This window comes from Mesocricetus auratus, unplaced genomic scaffold, assembly GCF_017639785.1.
Source record: "Mesocricetus auratus isolate SY011 unplaced genomic scaffold, BCM_Maur_2.0 Super-Scaffold_100013, whole genome shotgun sequence".
NCBI classification, from domain to species: domain Eukaryota; kingdom Metazoa; phylum Chordata; class Mammalia; order Rodentia; family Cricetidae; genus Mesocricetus; species Mesocricetus auratus.
Genome location: NW_024429196.1, coordinates 45,818,070 through 45,845,923, shown reverse-complemented (window position 1 = coordinate 45,845,923; position 27,854 = coordinate 45,818,070). Strand labels below are relative to the sequence as shown.

The 27,854-nt window shown below is 43.5% G+C and overlaps 1 protein-coding gene, 1 long non-coding RNA gene and 10 other non-coding genes across 14 annotated transcripts; 8 read left to right on the top strand and 4 right to left on the bottom strand.

The window, feature by feature from the left end:
• Positions 1–123: 123 nt before the first annotated feature.
• LOC110340253 lies at positions 124–22,108 on the bottom strand. Of its 3 annotated transcripts, none has more exons than XR_005880797.1 (3): positions 21,999–22,108; positions 17,057–21,169; positions 124–596 (listed from the first exon to the last, which is right to left on the bottom strand). It is a non-coding gene; the product is annotated as an uncharacterized LOC110340253 (long non-coding RNA). The 3 variants fall into 3 exon arrangements; XR_005880796.1 differs by lacking the exon at positions 124–596 and adding an exon at positions 16,106–16,671 and having other exon boundaries at positions 17,051–21,169; XR_002382060.2 differs by lacking the exon at positions 124–596 and adding an exon at positions 16,106–16,671.
• On the top strand, positions 7,037–7,108 carry Trnaa-cgc. Its single transcript has one exon. It is a non-coding gene; the product is annotated as a tRNA-Ala (tRNA).
• On the top strand, positions 7,647–7,720 carry Trnai-aau. Its single transcript has one exon. It is a non-coding gene; the product is annotated as a tRNA-Ile (tRNA).
• Trnap-agg lies at positions 9,004–9,075 on the top strand. The gene has a single exon. It is a non-coding gene; the product is annotated as a tRNA-Pro (tRNA).
• Positions 9,464–9,536, bottom strand: Trnak-cuu. The gene has a single exon. It is a non-coding gene; the product is annotated as a tRNA-Lys (tRNA).
• Positions 12,183–12,269, top strand: Trnay-gua. The gene is given in 2 exon segments: positions 12,183–12,219; positions 12,234–12,269. It is a non-coding gene; the product is annotated as a tRNA-Tyr (tRNA).
• On the bottom strand, positions 14,226–14,298 carry Trnaa-agc. Its single transcript has one exon. It is a non-coding gene; the product is annotated as a tRNA-Ala (tRNA).
• On the top strand, positions 17,056–17,150 carry Trnay-gua. Its single transcript has 2 exons — positions 17,056–17,092; positions 17,115–17,150. It is a non-coding gene; the product is annotated as a tRNA-Tyr (tRNA).
• On the bottom strand, positions 17,965–18,078 carry LOC121143848. Its single transcript, XR_005881157.1, has one exon. It is a non-coding gene; the product is annotated as a small nucleolar RNA SNORD22 (small nucleolar RNA).
• On the top strand, positions 19,117–19,204 carry Trnay-gua. The gene is given in 2 exon segments: positions 19,117–19,153; positions 19,169–19,204. It is a non-coding gene; the product is annotated as a tRNA-Tyr (tRNA).
• Positions 20,165–20,249, top strand: Trnay-gua. Its single transcript is given in 2 exon segments — positions 20,165–20,201; positions 20,214–20,249. It is a non-coding gene; the product is annotated as a tRNA-Tyr (tRNA).
• Abt1 (activator of basal transcription 1) lies at positions 22,013–26,295 on the top strand. The gene is made up of 3 exons (XM_013110530.3): positions 22,013–22,474; positions 22,994–23,193; positions 23,336–26,295. Exons 1-3 carry the CDS (start codon positions 22,219–22,221, stop codon positions 23,696–23,698), a joined length of 819 nt encoding a protein of 272 aa, XP_012965984.1. The 5' UTR covers positions 22,013–22,218; the 3' UTR covers positions 23,699–26,295.
• The last annotated feature ends 1,559 nt before the right edge of the window (positions 26,296–27,854 follow it).

Sequence of the window (27,854 nt, the reverse complement as noted above, 5' to 3'; positions counted from 1 at the left end):
TAAGGTACCGTGAAAGAAACAAACAGCAGCTGGTCAGTCAAGAAATGGTTAAAAGTCTTCTAAGATTGATACCACACGCAATGATATAGACAATAATTAAAACGCATAACAAAACAAATTATATTAGGTTTTTTGTTCTAATAAAAGATAATTCTTGAAGTTTATTGTTTTGCAAACACTGTGCATGACCCCTGCTGACAACTTCTACCTACAGTCCCACCTAGAGGAGAAGGCTCGTCCGGGCCTTACCTCTAGCAGCCGGCCTGGAGCAGACTGTGGCTCACACTTTCCTAGAAAGTGTGTCCTGGCTGGTAGGACAGCAAGTTGCTTCTCACTTGAAGAGGAAAGGACTTTTTGGAGGTCATTCTGGGCCACCAAGAAAGCCCTTTGGAGACGTAGTGTAGAGAAAGGAGCGATGTAATTTACTGGACTCACGGTAATCAAGCCAGCTGATGTGGCGGACAGGCGCAAATACAGAAAGTGTTTCCTTCTCCAGGGCCAGTACCTCAGGTTCAGAGCAAAAGCCGCGGGACGCTCAGCAGGCACGCAGATGCTCAAAGCAGGATGTTATTTATGAATTTACAGACAGGATGAGCCTGTGAGATAATAAAAAAGTCAGAATTTTTTTTTTTTTTTTTTTTTTTTTTTTTGGTTTTGGTTTTTCGAGACAGGGTTTCTCTGTGGCTTTGGAGGCTGTCCTGGAACTCGCTCTGTAGACCAGAGCTGGTCTCGAACTCACAAAGATCCACCTGCCTCTGCCTCCCGAGTGCCGGGATTAAAGGCGTGTGCCACCAACGCCGGGCTAACGTTTTATTTTTAATTGACATATAACTGTACATATCTATACAGTACAAGGTTTTAATATGTGTATATAATAACTAGAGACATGATCGGAATTAATTACTTCATATGCCTGTCATTTATGCTAATGTTTATAATCTTTTCTTTTTTCTTTTTTAGTTTTTCTAGACAGGGTTTCTCCCTGTAACAGTCCTGACTGGCCTGGAACGTGCTTTGGAGACCAGGCTGACCTTGAACTTACGGGGATCCACCTGCCTCTGCCTCTCGAGTGCTGGGATTAAAGGCGTGAGCCACCACCACCTGGTTTATAATCTTTTCTACCAGCTTCTTAGAAATATTTAATTAACTGCCAACCATAGTTATCTGTGCTATATAGAACATTGAGGGTGTTCCTTCCAACTCTTTAGGAATATCTGTGTATATTCATGTATATGCATATTCATAATAATCATACATATGTATATTCATGTATATGTGAAGTCACAATCCATGGCAAATAATACATCTAAATATCTGCATTCTTCCGTTTTTCCTGCCATGGAAACCTGACTTCCTCGACTGCTTTCCCTGTCTCTTTGTCATTATCCCTTTTGTGCTGGAAACTACCATTGTTGAATTTGCAGAACACTGTAACTGACTTGATTTTGATAGTTTCACAATGGTATCTTGCAAGTTTCTTAATTGACTCAGAGACACCAAAATCTTTTTTGGAAGGGGGGCAGGTTATAGTTAAAATTTACACCAATAATTCCCAATATTTAAAAAATAAGGTTTCTTGAGGTAGCCCACACCTTTAAACCCAATACTTGATACTGCTGTTGGGGTGGCCAGCCTCCAGCAGCATAGGGCTTCGATAGGAATCCATCGAGTTGGTGAGGCTAGACTTTTCTCTCTGAGGGAGGTTAGGGAAAAAAATTACCCGCAAACTCTATTGATGACCTCCTTCTTTATTTTATTCTCGTTCTCTCTCTCTCTCTCTCTCTCTCTCTCTCTCTCTCTCTCTCTCTCTCTCTCTCTCTCTCTTTCTCTCTCTCTCCCTTCTCATGTTTTTTTCACGACTTTTATACCCCAACAGAAACTTCCAGGCAATACAAGAATCAAAAACACTTGCGTTCCATTTCTCAAGTAAATGATAATAGGTAAAACATGTTTTCATCTCCCTCACATGATTAAACATTTTATGTATTACAGGTGAAAAACAAATTATTCCAAGAACCCACATGCATTCTTACCCAAGCCACTTGTTATAGACTAAGCCTGTGGGCAAGCAAGGTGTTCTTGTCAGGTCTTTTACTGGCAGGCTGTGTTGCACTTACAAAAAAAGGGCCAATTACTTTATCACTTATCTTGAAAGGTAATCATATATGGAATCACAAACATAAACTTTTACATATGAAAAAGAATCAGTCAGCTCTACTTTAAATCTTTAGGGTACATATCTATTCAGTAATAGTTTTTTTTTAATATCAGGAGACTGAGGGCAGAAATGGGTATAAGGAATTAATCATCACCTTTGGTCATCAACCAAACCTAGCAAGGAGAGTATGTCAGCCAGTAATAAGTGGGCTGTTTTGCTCTTGTTCCCTGACCTTAAAGAGTTTCACATTTAACTATGTGCCTTTCTAAGACTTCAGATTGTCTTCCTGGGTTTTTCACCTCAAAGTCATTTAACAAAAACATCTTGGTCTAACTTTGTGGTTTTCAAAGCTTTGTTTCAGCTGTGATGCTGGGCTACTGGGACTCAGCTGTTAACTTGAGCTACAATCCATGCAGCTTCTTAGGTGAAACTCTGGCTGTGAAACATATCCTTGTATTATTTGTTTTTATTCACCAAAATTCTGTGTAAATTATCCTTGTTATTATCAAATTAGGCAGTACAGCTTAGGGAGGTGTCATCTTCTTGGCAATCCACAGGTAAAAATGCCCAGTAGAATGGGATGTTTCCAAGAGATAAGCACACTACAGGCGGTGGAGACCTCCCCACATCCACTCACCATGCTAGATAGCAGACAGAGGGCTGCAGCAAACATGTAGAGACACAGAAGCAAAAGACATTCCAGCGTCAGCAGTCCCTTGGCCTTGCCTAAACGAGACTGGCCCATCAGAGGATTCCCTTCTGGTGGCCTGACACCTGGAATGTCAATTGCAACTTGATGCTCCTCTGACATGGCAAACGGCAACTCAGGATGAAAGTTCTCCGGGATTTTCTTATGAAAAACCAGAGGGTGCCTGGCAATCATGTTAGCTGTCCAGCTTCTTACTTATAAGAAATTGTGTAATATCAAAAGTGTCAATAAAATTTTTGTGTATAGCAAAGAAGTTTTTATTAGCTTATATTAATTATGTGTTATAATGTTCCGTAATGACATTTCATGCTTGTATATAATACAGTTTGATGGTCACATCCATCCCTTACCTTCTTTTATCTCCCACTTGTGATAATTCCCTTTTCCCCAGCTAGTCATCTCCAGCCCCCCATCTTTAGGTTGCGTGCATGTGTATGTAAGCGTTTCATCAGAGTTGGTTACAGGAGCATGAATGAGAGTTGCTTGTAGGAAGACCATCTTTGTCCCACTGAAGACACTGTCCCTTTCAGCAACTCAGCTGTTGAGCTGTGTATAAATCATCAGGAGGGGTGGGTCATTACTGCTTTTCTTCCATCTATGCAGGTATGCTTTCTCTCTCTCCTGGTGACTATGATGGAATTATTCACATGAAAACTTGATAGACTGTAAGATGAGAGTTGACTTCAGTGCTGGAACTTTCTCTTCACACTTCATACTACTCTACCTTTCCTTAGGAAGCACTAAGTACAGGACCATGATGAGAGAACTAGTCAAGTACCACTGCGATGCTGTATGCTCGTTCAATCCCGTGGCTCACTCAATCACAGCTAGGAGCTATGTTGGGCAGGTCCATGAGTACACTGTACTGAGAGACCCCACAAAGCTTCATATCTGGCTTGCATTCTGGAGTGTTACCTTTTGTGATTGTTTCCTTTTGTCTGATTCTTATCTGAGTCCTTCCAGGAGGATCCTAGCATCTTTGCAAAACGTTATGAGAGTACTTGGCAAACCAAGAGGTTTTGTGGTTGAGAACTGCTTAGGCAAATGTTTCCTTTAAACAACTCCAAATAAGAGGTGTTGGTCTGCAGAAATTGACTGGCTAAGGGGTGTAAATCGTGAGACAATAAAAAGGCTTTCTCCAAAGCCACAGTCAGTTCACTAGAAGTTGGTTCCTCTGCTGCTGTTTGCTAAGCCAGCTTCTGAAGTGATTTCCTTGTTCGACAGACTGTGTAACGCAGACATCAACACACGTAAAGATCAGTTAGAGTTCAGATCATTCCTGTGGACAGTTAGACATAGTCCCTAAAATAGCACAGAGCACACACTCCAACACAAAGTGGAGAGGTGAGTCTGGAAGATGTGAGGAGACAGGCTGGGGAAGCCTCCTAGAGGAGGACATGCTTTCCAAGATCAATTCTTGTTGTACTCACTGAACATTTAGAGCTCTGATGTTGTGCCAAGACTACATGGCAGGGCAAGGGCTTTTCCCTCACCAGAGACATGAGTCAGGGGTTCAGTGCATAGTGCGGGGGGGGGGGGGGGGGACGGGGGACGACACTATGCCTTTTGAGGACAGGCTTTTACAAAAGCAAAAGTGAAGAAATTGTACTCTGTGGTTTCTAGAGCACTCCCACATCAGAAGGAAATCTGCAGGCTTCTCTTTAGATTACCTGAAGTTAGTCACTCCATGAAGGAGCTTGTTTTATAGGGTTAGGGTTAGGCACAGGGTGGAACATGACTGTGAGCCCAAGAGTGGGAGGCTGAAGCAGGCTCTCAGGCCCAGAAGAGGCTTAAGAGCAGGCTGTACAACGATGAAACCCTTCCCTCTGCTAACTATAAATTAATAACTAGGTTTTTTTGTTGTTTTGTTTATATAGGTTTCTCTATATAATAGCCCTGGCTGGCCTCCAATTCACAGAGATCCAGCTACCTCTGCCTTCAGAGGGATTAAAGGCATATACCACCATCCAGTTAATAACTAGTTTTTTAAAAAGAAGCAAAAAGAAATACAGGAAGTTCATGGTCCTAGGAAAATCCAGTTCCACAAAAACTTTTTTTCACATGAAATTTCAGATTTTATCTGTTTTGCTTAAAATCTTTTAGGAAATATGATGCTATTTGGACTTCATAGAAACTCTGTTCGCCCTTGAATGGTGGGATTCAGAGGGAAACACCAGAAGTGGAGATATCCTAACAGTAAAATATTGCTTTATTCTGGAACAAGTCAGGACTGTCTAGGAGGATTTGGATCATTTGCCCACTTAGATGAAGATGGAATAATGAAATAATGTTTAAGAGCATGGGCTGTTCTTACAGAGGATGGTGATTCTGTTCCTGGCATCTATACGGTGACTCATAACTGTCTGAAGGTCCAGTTTCAGGGGAACCATGCCCTCCTCTGGCCTTCTCTGGCACTAGGCACTCAGGAAGCACAGGCATACATGTAGACAAAACACCCACACACATAAAACTTTAAGTATTAGAAAATAGTAATAAATAAATAATAAAAATAAACCCAGCCCTTGGGAAGCAGAGGTGGGCAAATCTCTGTAGGTTCAAGGCCAGCCTGGTCTACATAGAGAGTTTATATATATATATATATATATATATATATATATATATATATATATGTAAGACAATTGTCACAGTACCAACAAAAGAGGTAGCATGGGTGTAGAAAAGACTTTCATAGGAATCTCCATAGCTGCCCTCCCCCCTACTTTTAAACAGTAGAAAGTACTCTAATTATGGAGTGTATGTGTAAGGAAGGATAGGCACCTGTATGCCTAGTTTTTGGAATTCAAGTACATGGTCCTGTTATGGTCAACAAGGTAAGGAATAAATGAGGAGGGGGGGGGGATGGGAAGACCGGTGGACTGTGAGGGACCTGGGGCAGAAGTCACAGGCCTGGAATAGCAGTCCTCAGGAAGGGAATTTTAGCAAGATCCTGATCCAGTCCGGTGTCCATTACTTTGTGAGTTAGAGACCAGCCCGAGCTGCATGGACCCTGTTTCAAAAAAATAAACCAGGGCCAGAGAAAGACATGACTCAGTGGGTCAGCCAAGCCTGACCACCTAAGTTCCACCCCCAGGCCCCATCCGACAGAAGGCAAGAACAGGAAACAATTTGTTAGCAGTGATGGCTGGAGTATCAGTATTTGTACTTTGGTTATCTGGCTCTAGTTCCCAAAAGACAACACTATGAGACCCTGTACACTCAGTGAGTGGTGTTTGGACGGAACTACGAAGTTGGGAATCCCATTTCTTACATAGCCAGCAGTAAGTATAACTGCCCATTGCTCTGGAGACATTATTTTCTTAGGTTGCTTGCTTTGTAATCTTTCTTGAAAAAAATCTGAAATAAAGAGAAGTCAGTTTGCCAATAACAAAACACGGAGATACGAAACCCACAGAGAACTGTCATCCAACAGTGAATTGCTTGCAGTAGTTGAGTTTTCTGTGTTTGTAAACAACCAAGCTAATGAACACACAGGTTTAGAGGTTAAGAGAATGGTGAAAATCAGTAATATGTCTCTTAGTTTAATCCATTGCCACTAGTATATGAACTGTTTGCCTCGGGGAGTTGAGGATGATCAACATTACTTTATGCTTTACCATACATATTCATACCCCTCTTGCGTGTGTGTGTGTGTGTGTGTGTGTGTATGTGTGTGTGTATGTGTGTGTGCTGTATATATGTATCGAATTATGTTAATTGAAACCTAACAACACCCACATTCTATCCCTAGACTTTTCCCAGAACAATATCAATATTCTATATTTAGGCCCAAGCAAACTGGAGCATGTAAAGGAGAACTGAATTGTTTTGGGATACACTCTTTGAGTATGAAATGAGAAGTTGAAGGGGTGTGGAAGCAACCGTGTATTTAATAATGCTTAGCTTTCACTGCTTTTGAAAAAGTGGAAAAGAAAGAAGCTTTTAAATAAGGACTCTCCTTTTCCTCACCGGATTCCTAGGTGGTTCTTTTGGACAGGTAGGGAAGTGACTAGTATCCACTGGCTAAAAGGCATCCTTTACTTGAAAAGCCGCTGACTACTGTTTCTCTAACCATTTCGAGATTTTGTTTTTTGAAGACAACAAGCCGGTTTCAAGAGGAAAAGGCGACTTCAAAACTTGGGGTGCGTCTTATAAAAGGCAGAGCAGCAGCTGGGGATGTAGCTCAGTGGTAGAGCGCATGCTTCGCATGTATGAGGCCCCGGGTTCGATCCCCGGCATCTCCAGTTCGTTTTTCTCCTCCAAACAGACTACATTCTGAAATATCAAACCATTTTATATTTTACTTATTACGTTCTGCAGTACATTTATTTTCTTCAGTGTTTTCTTTTTAGCTACAGATAATAAATAGAGCCGGATGTTAGCATCGAGGGGCATAGGATTGCCTTTAGGTATTTTAATATCACTTTATCTGAAACAAATGAAATCAAGAACGTAGAAAAAAGACCCCATGCATGATGAGAGAAGCGAAGCATTCTGGAAAATAGACCGTTTTCCAGTATGAATTGTTATTTGTAGTGTACGGGTGGCTTTTAGGGCAGAAATAATATTGCCTTGAAAACAAAAACTAGGAGATGTCGCTAATCCAGTATTTCATAGAGCAAAAAGAAAAAAAATCTGTATAGAACTGAGGAAACGGAAAACGTCTAGTTCCTTGAGAGCAAATTTAACTGCTGGAATACACAGCATTGTCTTTCAACAAAACCAGAGAAAGAATGCAGAATAAAATTGTTATGGTAATTTTGGAAGGCTGTCACTATGCCTGGCCGGTTAGCTCAGTTGGTTAGAGCGTGGTGCTAATAACGCCAAGGTCGCGGGTTCGATCCCCGTACGGGCCATGAGAACTTACGTTTTTTGGCTGGCTTGTCCACTGGGTCTTCCACCAACCGTGTGATCACTGCGCTAAACTTTCCAGAGAGCAAAACAACTTAGTTGTTCAAGCAGTGTTACAGGACAATTGATTGCTACAACTTCGCCCACAGCGTTTTGCAGCGAATCCATCTCACTACGTTAAAATGTAAGATACTTATTTTCACTAGTGAGAGCGTCAGTAGCTTTATAAGACGCTACAGGTCAACTCTCGAGTTGGGTCTGAATTCATTAGAAGGAAAAAAGTCCCACTGCTTTGTTGAGTGCCTAAACCTGCCTCGGAACGGTCTGTAAGCAGACTCCAGAACTGGGACACAAGGTTAGTGTGAGCAGACACTATCTACAGTGAATCTGCTGGGGCCAGTTTGCGGTAGGAATCCAAGCCTTCAGAGAAACTTTCTTCTCTTTTTCTCTCCCCTATGTCCCACTCTTCCCCTCTCCCCTCTCTCCTCTCCCCTCTCCTCCTCTCCTCTCTTCTCTCCTTTCTCTCTCCCTTCCCTTCCCGTCCCTCCCCTCCCCTCCCTCTCTCTCTCTCTCTCTCTTTTTTTTTTTAAATTTAACCTTTAATTTCACAAGTAAGAAAAAGCTAAGACCCTTTCCAGATCGGCTTTAGCCTGTCAGTGTGCTGATTCGAGTTAGTGAAGCTAGGTGCCAGCCCCTCCGCTCAGTTCATTTCTTGATGTTTTTCCTGCCACCATTTATCAGACTCATTTTCCTACTATCTTCTTTCAGGATCCCAAACCTATTAACCCTATAATCCCTGGACAGTTGATTTTTCTGTTTATCCGTGAACTCCTGGCTGTGTATTTCGGATAGTGCATTTTTTTCATCTGTCGAATTATCTTCCAAGGGAAAAGTCCAGCATTAACTCGTGAGGTCCAGGTGGGTTTCGGGACCGTGCAGGAGGGTTTACCATCAGCCTCGCACTGACACATGTGCTCAGTTTTAGGTTTGCTCAGAAATGGGTCCTTTTGGGTTTCGCTTCCAGATACCCACTAAATAAACCTGAGAAGGGATTAGATTCTCTGTGTTCTTAATAAACGCCACGGTTGTTCCTCTTAAAAGAGGTGTTTTATTAAAATTTTTAGAGATTTAACGAAGGAACGTCCAGAAGAGTCAAGTAATCTGCCTTGTCAGAAAAAAAAACACCACGAAAGTTAAAGACAACATAAACTGTATTAAGCTTCTATCGAGTAGTATCAAAAAGAGTTTGTTCAATGGTGAAGAAAACAAGAAGAGGATTAGCGTGCAGGGCTCGTTGGTCTAGGGGTATGATTCTCGCTTAGGGTGCGAGAGGTCCCGGGTTCAAATCCCGGACGAGCCCTAATTTTGTTCTGTCATTGAACTTTGAAAGTTTAATTTTAGCTGTACCCATAACGGTGTCAATGTCGCGTTCCCTTTTGCAAATCATCATTCTATGCACTCTGCTCCGAATTGTATCTGGAAATCTCTTATTAAAACAAGTTGTTTTCAGATTTGACTTTCACTTTTTCCTCCAGGGGGTTTTCAGTCTCTCTAGGCCAGCACGCCAGCCAAAGTCAGGGGCAATAAATTCTGTATAAGCGGTGCAGCCGCACAGTGCAAATTCCAGTATCATAGCAGTTCGCGGTAATATCATAATTCGAATTGATTTTTTTTTTAAGTTACGGGTTTTGAAAACAGCTTTTGTTTGATACTACATGAAAACATAACTGTCCCAAACTAAAAATTTGCGCCCAACGTGGGGCTCGAACCCACGACCCTGAGATTAAGAGTCTCATGCTCTACCGACTGAGCTAGCCGGGCAGCTGCGATTTCTGCTACTACATTTTCATAGGAGAATACATCTTGTTTTCCCCCACGTCTTAAGATAGCCATGAATTGCTATTTTAGACTTTATTTCGTCGTTTATATAAGTTTTCTAGGTAAGATGAAACTCTAATAATACAATTTTGCAGTAAATTATTACACTATATTCCACTGTATGTTTTCCTTCTTTTCCCGTTCTCGTCCACTGATGTTCCATCTTTTCTTCCTTTCTATTTCTCTCTTTCTATCTTCGTCTCTTCTTCTTCTTCTTCTTCTTCTTCTTCTTCTTCTTCTTCTTCTTCTTCTTCTTCTTCTTCTTCTTCTTCTTCTTCTTCTTCTTCTTCTTCTTCTTCTTCTCCTCCTTCTCCTCCTCCTCCTCCTCCTCCTCCTCCTCCTCCTTCCTCTCCTCCTCCTCCTTCTTCCCTCTCTCCCCTTTTCTCTTCTTTTCCTTCCCTCTGTTTCTCCTTGATAAACCACAAAATGTTTCCTGGATCACTACTAGTGCTTTTCCAGAGCTCCAGACTTTGTAGCTAACCTGGCCCTGAGCACAGTCCTGGAGGAGCTCAGTTCCAAAGGTATCCAGGGCCCTCCTCTCTGTGATCCCCTGATGTTTTCTGCTGGGTTTCCCATCACCTGCCAAGTCTTCCGGCTACCTTGCTCTTTGTGTTAAGAACAGACTGGAGGGGACAATAATGCAGACAAGGGTTTTGAGGGGGCTGGTGTTGACAGGTGTTGAATTACAGCAGAGAGACAGCAAAGCAGAGGTAAGACATCTGATCACTTGTCTGTCAGGAAGGCTGAGTCGGCCCGATTGCCTGTCAATTTCATAAATTTATAACAAGAAATATAACTATGTGGTTTAATGCATTTCTTCAATTGTTTTCAAAATTGGAAAGACTAAATTCATACCCAAAGTTGACTGGTATATAATCAAAGCAAAGGGGGCTTAGAGGGTAACCGTTACATCATTTCGAAAACCCAGTTAACACTCAGCACCTCATTAAACCTGCCAAGAGATTATCGAGATTGCATTGCCAAAACACCCACCTCTGAGTACCCAGTCACACTCTCCCACCCAAGTCATTCCTTTTCCTTTATCTATGAACCTAAATATTAATGTCTCCATTTGATATGTCATGTCATTCATTCCATAGTCTAGCTATTCCGCAGAACAGCAACAACAAAAATCACATGCTACCTATTCAGAAGTGCAGCTCCTTACGTCTGGCAAACACAATCATGTCTCATAAACTGAGGATGGACCCCCTACATTGGTAATGTTGCTGGAATGTACTCAGTGAAACTGGGAATCAAACATTAACAGTAGGTTTAACCTACAGTGATCAGAGTCATAGAGTCTTTCAAATCGATTGACGAATGTAATTAGGTGATTACAGGTAATTTAAATAAAGATTGCTTTTTTTTTCTCCTAGTGGGAGACAAGGAGGCCCATGCTCAAAGCTCTGGTTGTTTTGGGGTGCAGCACAAGCTCTCTGGCAGGGTCCTTTGTGGGAGACAATTCTATTAGATCTTCCCTGAAGTCTTCTTAGCCTGACTTAATTTGAATTCCTTCCTCCAAATGCAGCTATACTAAGGGTTAAGGCTGCACGCTATGAATTTCATGCAGACACAGTTCAGTTCCTAACAGGAAGACAACCAACCAAGCAAAACAACCTGTGATGTTTAGTCATTCCGGAGTGTAGTCTGATGTGTGTGAGGCACTTGAAAGTTTTCTTAATGGCTTAAATACCTTTTAACAAGTACACCAAACGGTGTGCTTGTTACGTTCAGTAAGTGTGACTGAATTGACTTAAAAAAATCTTATGCGAGTTTTCCTCATGAGAGATCATCTGCAGGCAGGTTCATGCTCTTTGGTGAGAGAGTGGCAGGACATTACCAAGACCAGGAGGTAATCATCTGAGGGGCCATCTGCATAGGCACCGGCTGAGACAGTCACAGAGCAACTGAGCCTGTTCAGGGACGGTGTTTGATCTATCCGTGCAGGCAAATGCATACTTTAAAACATCTAGGCAGCTAGAGAGACACAGAAAGGATACACGGGTTCAGGGACTAAATGTAGTTTGCGGGGCAAACTGGGCCTTAGGTGAAGGGAACAGGAAATCCTTCAACTTATCCCGTTCCATCCTCTCCTCCCTCCTCCTCGTTTCCTCCCCTCCCCTCTCCTCTCAAACCTCTCCAAGTTTGTTTGCTTGTTTACACAGGCTCTCACTTTGGCTGTCACTAAACTCATTACATGGACCGGATTGGGCCTGGAATTCCCTGAGATCTCCCTGCCCCTGACTTCCTGATACTGGGATTGCAGGCGTACGCAACTACATCTGGACCAGTCTTAGAATCTTGCTGCAATTAGAGGTTATATGTTTCAGATCTTGCTGATAGATGATGCTGAAACTGGCCTTTTAAATTCACCACAATACTGAGTTCGAGACCAGCCTGGTCTACAAGCGCTAGTTCCAGGACAGCCTCCAAAGCCACAGAGAAACCCTGACTCGAAAAAGAGAAAACAAATAGTTAATAAAAATAAAAAAGTAAGAGGCAGCTCTTACATATTGGTTAAGACACAGGCTCTAACCTCTCCCAGAGATGGATGGCATCCCCAGTGGGAATAGTATACACGTGGGTCCTTCGATAGCTCAGTTGGTAGAGCGGAGGACTGTAGATGCTCTTCTGGCTATCCTTAGGTCGCTGGTTCGAATCCGGCTCGAAGGAATCTTCACCTTTAGCTATTTTTGCTGAGTATTGAGTGTCACCTTCAATATTTGAAGCAGTCTAACATACACTGTTATCGATGTGCAGTGAAACTGCTGTTTTTAAAACTCGTTCTCTGTAGTAATTTTTAATGCTCGCAAGCAGACTTCGACTTCATAGATCACATAATCCCACCCCTGGAGATCCTTGTGCCTTGTGAAAAGGGACCAGGAACGTTCCCTAGGCTTGGGGTCTGAAGCGGGGTGTGTGCCCTCAACGCCCCACGCACCCCCTGGGACTACCTCGGTTAATAGGTGGGGCACGCGCGCCCTCCAGTGGCCAGAGAGTCCTCAGCAACTGGCCTTCAGGCTCAGCTCTCAGTTTCACAATGCCTCGGGCCGCAAGGGAAATACTGTCCGTTCAGTCTTGGTTTAATTGTGTTACGGTGGTTTGATGTTTGTTTTTTTCCCAAGAGGCTGGGAAAACTCGGAGCATATCAGAATCACCTGGAGACAATTTACAACCTAGGAGTTAGTAATTTCAAAAGGTATGACGACGATTTTAATGAATTTTTAAAACACTGCTAGGCACGGTGGGTTTATTACCCAACAATCTCAGGCCAGCCCTGGCAATAAAGTTTGTCTTAAAAACAAACAAAACAAAAGGCACTGATAGAAAAGAAATGACAATTTTAAGAGAGAAGTGCTAAAGGGGATTAGTTCAAAAGAGATCTCAGTACCAGTAGAAAGTATTTGCTAATTTTGTGCTAATCCCATTAAACTACGTTATTCCTGCTCTCAAAATGTGATCTCAGATACAAAACTGTGATTCTCAGATACACAGTGGAAGAGTGTCAGACAGGGATTACTATCAAGTAATTGACAATCGATATACCGAAGTTGCACAGGGTTTTGTAATTGACAATCGATATACCGAAGTTGCACAGGGCTTTGTAATTGACAATCGATATACCGAAGTTGCACAGGGTTTTGTAATTGACAATCTATATACAGAAGCTGTACAGGGTTTTGTAATTGACAATCGATATACCGAAGTTGCACAGGGTTTTTTTTGTAATTGACAATCTATATACAGAAGCTGTACAGGGTTTTGTGCTTTGCAATTTCTTGTACCTTTCATCCCATATGTCAGAACTTTTATTCTCTTAGCAAATTATTTTCAATTGTTGTTGTAAATCCTAGCGATCTTAAATTAACAGCATGAAAAATCACGAGGCCGGCCCAGCTGCTGTCCTGCCTGAACTGGCTGGCAGCTCCGGAATCTCTTGTGTTTTGAAAGTGTGTTGGGACAAGAGAAAAATAGTCTAATTTTCTTTTTAAAGATAATGTATTAGATAGCCCTGGACTAGATTTCTCTGACAGAGTTCTACATTTCTTTCCGTATCTTGGACGGTATTCTGAGATATTATAAAACGGGTAATAGGCCCAGGGTAAAGCAAATAAGCAAGCAACCTAGATTCAAACACACCTATGCTCGATCTACATATCCCCATCTTATTAACAAAGGGGAGCGCGTTTATTTGCAGCTATAAGAACTTGATAGGAGGCACCAACATGGTCCCTCACAACTGTCTGTAACTCCAGTTCCAGAGGACCTGACACCCGTGGGAAAACACCAATGTACATAACGTAAAAATAAATAAATTAAAAAAAACAACAACCTAGAAATGTAAAGACAAAAACGAAACAAACAAACAAACAAAAACAAGCAGAAAAAGAAAAAAGAACTTGATAGGAAAACGGGGTAAAAGGTGAATAAAAGGATCATATTATCACATAACTATTGGAAGGGTAGGCGTGCAAATTCCCTCGAAAGTAACAAAACTCCAGCCCTCCAAGTCATGAGGGAAATCTCACACAACTCGGCCATTTCCTATAGAAAAGTGTGTGACAACAGCTGAAGGAAAATGCGGAGAGGGTCTTTTGAGCGACGGGGTTGGTGCCTTTGGGAAAAGACTGGAGAATGCGGGCATCGATCCCGCTACCTCTCGCATGCTAAGCGAGCGCTCTACCATTTGAGCTAATTCCCCACCTGGTGGTAGACTGCTGCTGACTTGCTCCCTTTTGGTATCTGAATTTAATTCAACACAAGCAGTTTCAGTCCACCAAATAGAGAGGTTTTTTGTTTCTTGTTTTTATGGGTTTGCTTTTAAAAGTCCAATGAAATCTGAACAAAAAATAATAAAACTGAGATGGAGAAGGTGAAATATCGTATTCAAGAAAATTTTTTCCAATCTGGGTGAAGTGTTCCGTAAACCTAGAACTGCAGAGGAGGAGGAGTCCTGAGGCAGGATAATTGCCTCCTCTTTAGAGACCAGCTTGGAAAACGAAGCTGAAAGTGTGGGATTGTGGTTTGGTAGTCGCGGAACAGCCCCGGGGTGACTTCCGCCCTGTACAGATGACGGACAGTACCTCTTGTTCTGCACAGGCACAGGGATGCGTACAGGGGGCCAGGGCGTGCAGATCACTGAACAACAGTGCTGGGATTGGCAAAAAAAAAAAAAAAAAAAAAAAAAAAAAATCCCGGAACCCTATGTACAGAAACCAGATGGCAGGAGGGAATTAAGCTTTCAGCAGAGAAAAACACTCTAGTTCCTCAGGCGTCGAGGCTGGGCTTTGGCCCACTCCTCGGTCCTCATCCCACTCTCTACACTGGGTCCAGAAATGGACTCCTTCATCACTACGGTTCAAAACAAACCAACGAAAAACAAGGCGCTGACTTTGAGGAATGAGCCCTTTGTTTTTTTGTTTTGTTTTGTTTTAAACCACTGCCGGAGTCACATGGCCAAGAGCACGTCTGTCTTGGTTTATTTATCTTCCCTTTGATTTTTTTAGGCACTATTTCGAGGAGTTTCAAAATTAGTCTTTCAAAGTAAATGCTGAGAAGCTGGTAACTTAAATTCACTGTGTTGTCGAAGACGATCCTTAAATCATGATCTTTCTGCCTTCTTTCAGGAATATTCCACCACCTTCGGCTAAAAGTGGATACAAATACGAGTTCAGACAAGAGAAGTCTGCAAAAAGAGAAAGGAAGTAATTGCTTTTTCATTCTGGAGTGCTGAGTATCCAGTGTTGTTCCAGGTCCTAGATAGGGCTCTGGTGAGCAGAGGGGTGGGCTAGACTTGTGTTTATAGGAGAATAGCAGTGGCCCCTTCTCAATGAGCACAAGTACAGCGGCCTCTTCTGAAAGTTCATCAAAAGAGACTTCCTCTTGTGAGCTTAATGTTGATTTTTACATGTTCAATAAAACTGGAGTAAGATATTAGAACTTTAAAGGGAGAAGGCAAGACATAGTTAAGTCAGTGATTCTAGAGCTGGTTGTGGTTGAGTTGGAGGCCTGCCTGGGCTGCTTCATGAATACCAGGCCAGTCGGAATTAGAAAACAAGATCCTTTAAATATGAGTAAATAAATGAATAAACAGAGGAAAGGGAAAGAAAAGAAAAAGAAACACACATCCTAAAACCTGATCCTATGTCGGTGAGCTGTTCAAGGCACACACACAGGCCTTTCCAGGCTCTTAGACACCCACACAGATCTTTGCAGGTTCTTAGACCCCCTCTTCCCCACAGGCCTTTCCAGACTCTTAGACCCTCCACACAGGCTTTACCAGACTCTTAGACACCCACACAGATCTTTTCAGGTTCTTAGACCCCCCCCCCCCACAGGCCTTTCCAGGCTCTTAGACCCTCCACACAGATCTTTTCAGGTTCTTAGACCACCCCCCCAGGCCTTTCCAGACTCTTAGACCCTCCACATAGGCCTTTCCAGACTCTTAGACCCTCCACACAGGCCTTTCCAGACTCTTAGACCCCCCCCCAGGCCTTTCCAGGCTCTTAGACCCTCCACATAGGCCTTTCTAGACTCTTAGACCCTCCACACAGGCCTTTCCAGGCTCTTAGACCCTCCACACAGGCCTTTCCAGGCTCTTAGACCCTCCACACAGGCCTTTCCAGACTCTTAGACCCTCCACATAGGCCTTTCCAGACTCTTAGACCCTCCACACAGGCCTTTCCAGGCCCTTTACACCAACCTTAACTTTTGCTTATTCATTACAGTCAGGGTTGACAAAAATAGAATGACTTTCTGTTGAAAGAAGTTCCCACCACATAAGAGATTTTAAATCTCAGATGTATTCCTATTTTCCTCTCATAGACTTGACCTGGTACTATCCACTCTTGAGATTCTTTCTCCTTACTGGGCAGTCTGCCCAGTCTGGCAATATTTATGATGATGAGAAATGTAGGCATGGAACAGGGTCAGAAGGCTAGCCCATTCCGAAGATGCAGATCCACCTGCTGGCGCGACTGCACACGGTATGAGGTCTTCAGCAGGAACAAAGTTTGGGCTTCCAGTAACACTGGATTGGGTGTTAACTTTCCAAATTCTCAGTTTCCAGGGGTACCTGAAGATGAGGAATATTTTACAATTCACTCTGAAGTTTTGACAGTTGTTAAATGGTGCCACTTCCTGACTTTCAGGAAGAAATGCTAAGCTACCAAGATGACCAAAAGTCATTGCTGTCCATAGTCAACAACTATCTTCCTCTAATGTTTTAAACTTAATGCAATCGTATCATTTATCTAGCAAACCTCGACAACCTCAGAGAAAAAGGACAGAACAGGACGAATCAGATAGGACAGGCAGGCTATAGATTATATATCCACGAAACTATCAGTATCACTATATAAAATATATCAAATATTTAAAGAGATTACTCTAAAAAGTTATACCGTTAACATAACAAAATTGAGATCATATAATATTACTTAGTAAAGACTTACTATCACCTTCGATAGCTCAGTTGGTAGAGCGGAGGACTGTAGTGGAATCTTTCGCCTTGGAGGTATCCTTAGGTCGCTGGTTCGAATCCGGCTCGAAGGATGAGCATTTTGGTGGGAGTGTAAGGGAGAATTGTCTACCGTGACTTTCCTTCTTAGCCTATTGAAAGACTTTTTGCCAGGAATTAGGACATACGCAATACACTGTGGGGTTCCCTGTGGTCGGCATCATCAGTGTTGACACAAAAAGAATTTTATGAGGCCATGCCAAGCATACCCAAAAGCAAAACGTCGGGTACCATTTCCCAGATAAAGCTATCATCAGTTCAGCCCCTTTTGCACAGTGTGTCCCCAACACACTCCGCCCACCTCTGACAGTTCTACGAACACCTAAGATGTGCAGTCCTCTCAGTAAAGGTCCGAGTGAGGGAATAAAAGAGGGACCAGGTTTGTGTTCCTCTCCTCCTCCCCACTGCGAGCGAAGACGATTGAAGGAGTCTCTCAAAATTACAGGCGAAGGGTGCAGAAGAGACCCACGCTGGAATCCCAGCAACTGCTCTCGAGAGGTTGGAGCAGGAGAACCTGGGCAGAGCTCGTAAATATCCGCAGTTTTTGTTTTTGCTCTTGGTGTCTGCGTTTTGGCTTTTCTTTCTCAGAGGCTTTCTGGTGCACCTAGGCTGCTCCAGCTCCGTACAGCCTTCCCTCAGCTCCCCACCTGATCTCTGCAGTCTCCACTCCTAGCCGAAAACTCTCTGGAACATCGATGTTGTACATACCCGCAGACCTCCAGAAGCTGCCCACTCAGCCACCAAACAGTTCAGCCCACTCTACCTGTGAAGATGTGGCAACTTCAGTGGACGAGCAGAGGAGCCGGATGAGAAAAGTCTTGACGGGTTCTTCAGAAACTGGGATAATCTATCCTTTAGGAAATTCCTTCTGGAACAAATATTCTCTTCCACCAGCCCCAGTAGGTTCGTTTTCACACACCTCTGGCGCTAGAACAGGAATTGAAGTCCAAGACTTCACTGGGAAAACACTTTAATTGTAATGTTATGATCTTCCACAGTTGAAATACTGGAATGATTTCCACAGATGTTACTTTTTCTCTTCACCTATTATAACTAATAAACTTTAAAATGTATGAATTTCAACAAATAAATAAAAGTTTCCCTGGATGGCATCCTATGCTTTCCCATGGTACTCGTTTTTCTGTATTAGGCACCAGGAAGCCAGTGGCACCATAGGTGGTCGCTAGCCAAACATAAACATGAAATGATTAAATTTATTATCTCTGAGGTTTGTAATGTTTTGTTTATTTGTTCCAGTATAATTGTTCAATATAACATGGGCTGCTCCATTCCTAACCACATGCAGTACTGGTTAGTTTTTGTCAACTTGACACGTTAGTCATCTGGAAGAGGGAGTCTCAGTTTTGAAAATGCCTCTATCAGATTGGCCTGTAGGCAAGTCTCGGGGAATTTTCATGATTAATGATCGATGTGGATGGCTCAGTGCCACTGCTGGACACCTGGGTTGTATGGGAAAGCAATGGTGTGCAAGCCAGGAAGAAGCATTCTTCTATGATAATCCGCTTCACTTTCTGCTTCCAAGTGCTTGCTTGCTTGAGTTTCTGCCCAGGTTTCCCTTATGTAATCAAGATGCATAACTTAAATAAACCCTTTCCTCCCGAAGTTGCTTTTAGTCATAGTATTTTAACACAGTGACAGACACCAAACTGAAACACATCAAAAGCCTATCAAATTTTGTGTCTGATACAGCTGCATTCACCTTTCTTCCCTTATTCTTCAGAAAAGAGAATCATGCATTTCTCTGAACTGGGCAATAGCTCTGCTTCAGGATGGTGTTGTCTATGATAATGTTCTTTTCTCCCACTTTTAACAGAGGGAGGATGTCCTAAAGATACAGGACACTACAGTAAGACAATCCAGTGAAAACAATATTCTAGTACCTTAAAAGACTCTTCTGGTGGTTGTTTGCTTTCCACAATTAATCAGAAAGTAGAACAAAACAATCCCTTATGTCATAAATTATCACTACCTTGACAGCTCCCTTCGATAGCTCAGTTGGTAGAGCGGAGGACTGTAGTTGTACTTCCTGGATATCCTTAGGTCGCTGGTTCGAATCCGGCTCGAAGGAGAAGCCTTTTGGTGCGCTTTAGATTCCCTCATCAAAAGGTGGTATAAAAACACCAATGTGTACTAATGACCTTAAGAACTTTAGAAGTTCAGATTTGTAGGAGACATGAGTTTATCCTATAAATTACATTCGGTCTAAATCCATAATTTTAATGAGATGGTCTTTTAGAGATAAACATTTTTCATACATGTCATGATTTATAACATTTACATTCAGTCTAAATCCATAATTTTAATGAGATGGTCTTTTAGAGATAAACAACATTTTTCATACATGTCATGATTTATAACATCCAACCCTATCATAATTCATATATTCCATAAAAATATCCCTGTATGGCTTCTCGTTTTTCCCAATGGTACTCATTTTTCTTAGGATGAGGATTCTGAATGGCACCATAGGTGCTTGTTAGCCAGGCATGACAGCATACTTAAAATGGAATGGTTAAAATTACTTTTTGAGGTGTATGTATAATGTTTCATTTATCTGCTCCACTACAGTTGTGCAAGATAGTATGTTTTACTCCTTTTTTAGATCCACGTTAAAGGCATCTCATGCACTTGTCCAGAAGGAGAATCACGCGCTTCTCTGGTGAAATGGGCACCAGTGCTCCAGACGTCTCTGCTATCATTGACCTTTTCTCTCACTTTTAATAAAGAAAGGAGGTGCTAAGGAGACTGGAGGGTTCAACGAGGAGCGTCCATCAAAGGGGATGGATGCTCTGGTCTGTAAGGATTCAGGGCATGAACATTTCAAGGAGCATTTTTGGGGGAAATCTATGTGAAACACACATTAAAAAGCACACACCTCAAACCTGTTGTGTGATCACTAGCTAATTTACTCTTAAAATATCCTAGTACCTCAAAAACATTTCCTTATCATCTATTTTAAAATGAATCAGAGGAATTACAAGAAATCCACCAACTACTTTATAAACCTTAAAGGGACTGTTGTTATCTTCCTTCGATAGCTCAGTTGGTAGAGCGGAGGACTGTAGGTTGACTTAGTAATCCTTAGGTCGCTGGTTCGAATCCGGCTCGAAGGAGTGCTCTTTTGGAACAACTTCACCACCACCATGTTCCCCAGATTTTTAAGAAAATTGAAGAACCCTGTGACAATCAATGTCATGTGAATATATACAATTATAAACGTTGGTGAAGCAAACATAATCAACAACTCCCAAGTGCTGTTCCAAAAACCAAACAATAAAGTATTCTTCGAGTTCCCAGAAGAAGTTTCTCTTCACGAAATTCAGGTCGGATCATGAGGAGTGTTAAAATAATGCGTTGAACCGCGATTTTGCATGTCCACTCATTGGCGAGTCAATGATTCTTCACGATCCTCTACTATAGTCAAATTTTTAAAGTGTTAATTTTCAAAAGAGTCTGTCTTGTAGCCCAGGCTGGTCTGGAACTTACCTTCCTTTCTCCACCTCCCAAGAACTGCGGATTACGTGGTTGCCACCACTCGCAGTTGACTTGGCACTTAATGTTTATAAACATTTCACCAACAATGATTCCAAACACACACAAAGTAGAGAAATAGCATCAGGTGTTGCCATGTAGCTACCGCGTGAGACACTCTCGCATCTTCACATGTGCCCCTCCCCCAGCCTCACTGCTTTGTGGTAATTTCTAAGAGGTGTTCTCAAGCGTCACCACTGCTGCTGAAATAGTAGTCCGTTAAAAATTAAAAGTAGGAGTCTGTTCTCCCCACACCGGAAAAGAAGCAGAGGTAGCCAACAGAAAGTTCTCTTCAATGAAAGCAGCAAAACAAACTCACGGTAAATCCAGCTTTAATTATTTGGCCTTCAGATGCGCTCGAGCTTTACATAGAACAACCGGAACCTGCCGACAGTTGTCCCGGATTCTGTCCTCTATAATTTTCGTGGCGGTGAAGGATAAGAAATTATGTGGGGCCTCGGCGAGAGAACACTTAAATCCTCAGGGTCGTCCTGGGCTCCGTCTACAAAGCAGGAGGGACGGTTAGTTCACGAACTCCAGAAGCATCCAGGAGCCTCACCAGCTGGACTTAGCAGCCTGAGGCACAGCCGCTGCCACTGCGCAGGATCTGGGGCCTTAGGTCCCCAAAACAAGACCCCACCACTTAGCGGCGCCGGCGACCCGCTGGTATGAGGACCGCGCCCCCTGGCGGCTGTGCGGGGGTACTGACCGAAGCGTGGCCAGAGAGCAGAACCGAGCGCATCAGCTTGCAATAGAAATAGATTCGAGCACAACAGCAGAGAAAATACTCTAAATAATACATTTAAAGATCTAAATATTCACGAAGTTAAGTTTAAAATCACTAGAGGCGCGTTTAAAATTTAAAAGCACAAATTAAAATTCCAAAATTATATGTGCAAGTTTATAAGCTGCTTCAAAAACTTTAATTTTAAAATGTTTAAAACTCAGTTGAAATTTCAAATAATTAAAACTCCAAAGCTTTGACTGAAATTTACATACAAACTGAACTTCATCTTTTAAAAGATGGATTATCCCCCTCAGTCGCATTCGCACCATCGTCCTGGAATAAAATACTGTTTTGGTCTGTACAACATAAACTTTCCCAAAAAGTTCTGCAAAAACCCCGTGAGAGGCACAAGGACACGCATTTGGTGCAGGCAGGCAAAAACATTCATACACATTAAAAAGAAAAACTTCAAGTACTCCTCGGGAGCTTGCGGGCAAAGGCGTTCTACAGGGACCCGCTTCTGTGGCTCCGCCTCTTACTCCAGAGTCAAGCCTTTTGGCCCCGCCCCGCCCCGCCCCAAACCCGGAAGCTAGCTCTAAGCGACCTTTCGCGTTTGCCTGGTCGGCTCCGCTCCCCAGCAGCTGACCACGCCGTCTTTTTATTGGTCTTCACGGAACCGTCCCAACCCCTCGCCACAGAACAACACACAGGATTTACGTCATAAGCCACCTTTATTCCCTTCCCAGATCGCAGATCGTCTCGCAGGATATGCGTCATCGGGTGGCGACAGATTTACGGCGGTCGTGCTCCCCATATCCGCCATCATGAAAGCCGCGGAATTGGTGGAAGTGCAAAAGGTGCCGATGGCCGGAGAGTCGCATGAAGAGGCAGAGCTGAGTGCAGAGTCGGCGGAGGAGCAGGAGTCCGAGGAAGCGGCCTGCAACAGCAGCAAGAAGAAGAAGAAGGTAGTGCCGGGCATTGTGTACCTGGGACATGTCCCGCCGCGATTCCGTCCCTTGCACGTACGCAATCTGCTCAGCGCCTACGGTGAGGTCGGACGCGTTTTCTTCCAGGCCGAGGGTAAGCCCTGCGTTGAAAGAAGAGGGTGGCGATGCAGGCCGGTGGGGACGACTTATTGCAGTCTGTACTGGGTGAGGCGTGGGTTGTTGGCTTTTGGAAGACTCTGGCTCCGTAGTGGCTGTTAAATCTGTAGCGTTAACGTGTCTTTGAAGCCTGGGGCCGGGGAAGGAAAATGGAGAGGGTGGGCGGGTAGAGTTGGGTAATAAGGCCTGAAAGATACCCCTGATTTTCAGATAGCCCCCGAAACAGTGTATGATTAGCGTCCTTCAGCCTCTTCCACTCTTGACATGCACAATTTGGAAATGGAGGGGGGAACTGGTGCGGCTCTCGGTGTTCAGGGAGCTGTCATTTGAAGACAGGAATGAGTTATAAGGAAAAGAGAGTCTGTACCTGACAGATACTCCTTTCCTATCAACAACTATGAAATAACACCCGAGCTAACGGGTTTGGACTTCTGGCCAGACAGAGGTGTGTCTCAGTGGATGCTTGACCAGGATGCTCGTTGTTTTTGGCCCACAGACCGCTTTGTGAGACGCAAAAAGAAGGCAGCTGCAGCCGCAGGAGGAAAGAAGGCAGCTAAATACAGCAAGGACTATACAGAAGGCTGGGTGGAATTCCGTGACAAGCGCATAGCCAAGCGAGTGGCAGCCAGTCTACATAACACGCCCATGGGTGCCCGCAGGCGCAGTCCCTTCCGTTATGACCTGTGGAACCTTAAGGTGAGGTTCTAGGTTTCTCTGCCACACTTTAATTATCCTAGCCCTTGCAGGTCATCTCTCTTGTTAACTCCTAACAGGTCACAGTTTCTTCTCCCGTTCTGGTTTTCCCCGTCTTGACCTTTTCGTATGTTCCTGTCCACAGTATTTGCATCGTTTTACTTGGTCCCACCTCAGCGAACACCTTGCTTTTGAGCGCCAGGTACGCAGGCAGCGCCTAAGAGCAGAGGTTGCCCAAGCAAAGAGAGAAACTGACTTCTATCTTCAAAGTGTGGAACGGGGACAGCGCTTCCTTGCAGCTGATGGGGATGCTACTCGCCCGAATAGTTCCTGGACATTTGCACAACGTCCCACAGAGCAGGAGCTGAGGGCTCAGAAGGCAGCACGGCCAGGAGGTCGGGAACGAGCTCGCCTGGCTAATGCCCAGGACCAGGCCAGATCTAACAGAGGGCTCCTTGCCAGGATCTTTGGAGCCCCTCCACCTGCAGAGAGCAAGGAAGTACCGTAACCAGCAAGGAACTCCTGGTGGAACGAGAAGCCTCTTGTAGCTGCTAGCCCTGCTGTCTTCCGGTCTGCCTCCCACAGAGTGTAATGAACTGTCCAGGCAGAAGTTTTCACTCTTCTGCAGACCCAAGAGTCGGGTAAAAAGCCTTTTTGGCCTGTTCAACCCACCGTGACGAAATGCTGTTAAGTTCGCTTACTTCTGGTTGCCTGCCTCTTTCTCAATGTGCTCCTAACAATGTCTGGCTCCAGGAGTGGATTTCCCTTCCACTAGAGCAGCAATGACGCACCCATGTGGTCCATGGTGTTCATTCACTGTAGTGGGGGCAGAATTAAATCAGTGGCCCAATTTGAAGTTTTTGTTTGAAAATTAAAAAAAAAATCCTATATGCTTTTTAGCATTTAGGTGAGAATCATCCAGTGAGTTTCCGTTTCTTTTGAAGTCAAACATGCTACTCAGTTACTCTAGCACAGGCATGATCCTAGTGCACGCCTGGCTCTCAGTTACTCTAGCAGATACGATCCCAGTGCTCCTCATGCCTTTTTCAAGTTCCAGCTAGTCTTGAGTCATTCTGTAAGTTGCTCAGGTAAGCCCTGAACTTAAATCCTGTCTCAGCCTCCCAAATAACTGGGATTATACATCTGTGCCAATGTTCTTAAATAAGTAAGTAAAATAACAATTTTGCTTTGTTCAATAAATTCTTATCTTGAAAAGATGTTTACAAGCTATCATAAACCCTATCTTTTACAATGTTCCAGTACTTACTTTGGTTCATGTCTTTTTTTTTTTTTGGTTTTTTGAGACAGGGTTTCTCTGTAGCTTTGGAGGCTGTCCTGGAACTCACTTTGTAGACCAGGCTGGCCTCGAACTCACAGAGATCCACCTGCTTCTGCCTCCTGAGTGCTGGGATTAAAGGCGTGCGCCACCAACGCCCAGCTTGGTTCATGCCTTATGTACAAAAATTGCATATGTGGTAAGAAAGATATTTACTACTAGATCTAGGGGAAGAAAGACTTTGCCAGTGTATCAGCCCTGCATGGATCCATTCCACGCCTTTCCAGCCTCTGTTCTAATCTCCATTCCCTTCCTCAGTCCCGCCTGCATGTGGTTCTATCACATGGGCTGCTTTCCTAGGCACCTTCTGAAACTTCTCTTCCAACAGCCTGACACCCTGGCCCCTTGTTCCCTTCCGCTTAGGCTCAGGTGCATTCTCCTTTTTTTTTTTTCCCGAGACAGGGTTTATCTGTATTGCTTTCAAGGTTGTCCTGGAACTCGATCTGTAGACCAGTCTGGCCTCAAACTCAAAGAGATGCGCCTGCTTCTGCCTCCCAAGACCTGGGTTAAAGGCATGTGCCACCAACGCAGCTGCATTCTTCTTTGAGATCAAGTCAAATAGGATGTCAGGTGGCTTCTCCACCTGAAGTAGGTGCTCTGTTTCTGTGGGGCTGGAGCACTATCAGATTTCTGGGGTAACATTTCTCCTGTTTTGCAGTACTTGTTGACATTTGCTTCCCTCTGTTACCAGGAATGAAGATTGAACTTCATCTTTGACTCCTTAAGGTGCCAGTTTGTTTGGCAATAAATATTCGCTGACTCTTTGAGTTACTATGAGGAAAGATTTTATAAAAATCCTAAGTAATATGTTCTGCACTTTACCCATGATGTTTACTTTGACAACCAAGTCGGGAACCATCATCTACTTGTGAGAGTGGTAAGGAGTGGCAGAAAGGCATTGTCTAAAGAGTCACATAACTAATTGAAGGGAGAGTTACATCTTCATCTGGGGTCTCTGTTTAAACCTATTCTTTCCACATAGCCTCCTCTACAGTAATAGTGGAAGAACAGTGAAAGTTAATGGAACACAGTAGAGCACAGTAATGAAGCCTTGACAAAACCAAGTGTTAGCTGGGCTTCGTGCAAGCCTTTAATCTCAGTACTTGGGAGACAAAGACAGGCAGGTATCTGTGAGTTTAAGGCCAACCTAGTCTACATGGTGAGTTCCAGGACAGCCAGGCCACATTGTCGCAAAAAAAAACAAGAAAAAGAAAGAACCAAGTGTTAGTGCAGATGCTTCATAAATAAGATTGGGAAGCAATGAGCATTTTCTATTTTGTAGATAATTTCTGATTTCCAACATTGGGTGTTTACGGCTCTTTCCCAGCCCTGTGGAGGAAAGTTGAGCCTGCTACCAAAACTGACTTAAAACCTGCACTTTAACTGGGCTTTGGTGGCCCATGCCTTTAATCCAACCACTCAGCAGGCAGAGGAAGGTGGATCTCTGTGAGTTCAAGGCCAGCCTGGTCTACAGATCCAGTTCCAGGACAGCCTCCAAAACAATACAGAGAAACCCTGTCTCGAAAAACCAAAAAAAAAAAAAAAAAACCAAAAAACCCAAAAACTTGCACTTTAAGGCACCATGGAGTCATGTGCAGTTATGGTCATTGTGCCTATATTTGCTGACTCTCAGCTGGCAATACAGGACAAGGACTAGCTTGCTTCTATAATGGGTTTCCCTGGAAATTAGTTGTGAATTAATATGGATAAGGAATAGTGCTTTTGTTTTTTAAATTGGTCTTTTTCAAAAATAAATTATTTTTATTTTATGTGTATTGGTGTTTTGCCTGCCTGTATGTCTGTGTGAGGGTGTTATATCCCTTGGAACTGGAGTTTAAGACTGCCTTGTGGGTGCTGGAAATTGAACACCAGGCTCTCTGGAAGAACAGCCCATGCTCTTAACTGCTAAGCCATCTCTCCAGCGCCTTAAATTGATCTTTTTAAAAAGACTTCTTTTCTATATGTATGGATGGTTACCTTCAGGTATTCTGTGCACAGAAGGCGTTACATTCCCTGGTGCTGACAGCTGTGAACCAGCATGTGAATGTTGGGAACACAGGTCCCCTGGAAGAGCAACCAGTGCTCTTGACTGGGGAGCCATCTCTCCACCATCAAGGATTAGCACCCTAGTTTTGATATGGGGATATGATGTGATAAGTGCATTGCTCCAATGCTTGACTGTATCATCACCAATTACCACAAACTGCCCATTCCTCCATTCCAGCAAAAAAGTGATTTTTGTTCCAATTCTCCCTGTCCTAGCTTTGGAGGGGCAGACTCATGGGCAACTACAAATATGTTATTTGATTAGTTAATCCTAGGGTTTCCCCTTGGTAGTAGTTGGATGAGGTTTATTATCAGATCTACACACCAATAGGAGGGAAATGCACTCAGCAATAGTTGTTGTCCACAAGTGCAAGTGAGAGGTCTGTTGCTTTTCCTCTGGACTTTGTCAGGAGCTGTGAGGCTTAAAGGAACTAACACAAGAGTGTGAGGCTCATGTTGGGAACGGCAGCAGATTCAATGACATCATGAGACACTAAGTCTGTATTTCTGATACAGGGGGTATTAGATCCACTGGTGCAGACATCTGTGAATGGTGGGAACCCAGGTCCTCAAGAGGGGCAGAGATTCCAATGCCATCATGAGACAATGAAGTACCCTCTGTCATTTCTGTCTCCAGGTGTGTGGGCTGTGATGCTATATCCACTTTGTTTAAGACGTTTGCTGCTGAGAGCTCCTAGGCTAGCTATCTCATAACTCAGTACTGGAAGCCTTGTGTCCCAATTCCTCTGATCACCTACCTACCTGATGAAAAGTTCAAGTCAGTGACAGTCTGTGTGCCAAGGGTCAGCAGTATATTCTGGATGTTCTGGCCTTCCTTTTAGGACTGGAGACCAGCCCTGCTTGACAGTCAATAACTTTATACTTAATTGTAAATTGCCCAGCACCAACTCTACTCCCAAAGCCACTTAAAAAGGAAAGACAAAGTGGAATTTGTCAGGCAGAGGGACAGGCAAAAGAACAAACTCTTACTTGAGAAATGGAAACATCAGTGTAGTGTGTAGTCTCCGCTGTTTCTCAAACACCTGCCTTGGGATAGCATACGATCAGATGCCTGCAAGCTACCTGGACAGTGAGACAACCTTTTTCCTGATGCTGACATTGTTGCTTCAGGTCTTCCCTCATGCCAGCAGATGTTAATCTAGGAGCAGATACTGTAGACACGAGGATCCTGCTCTAAGGAGGGGACCAGGAAGAGGGGGGCAGTTGAGCAAGCAGTGTGAGGAACATCACAGATGAGACATTTGCAGTCCCCCACAAGGAC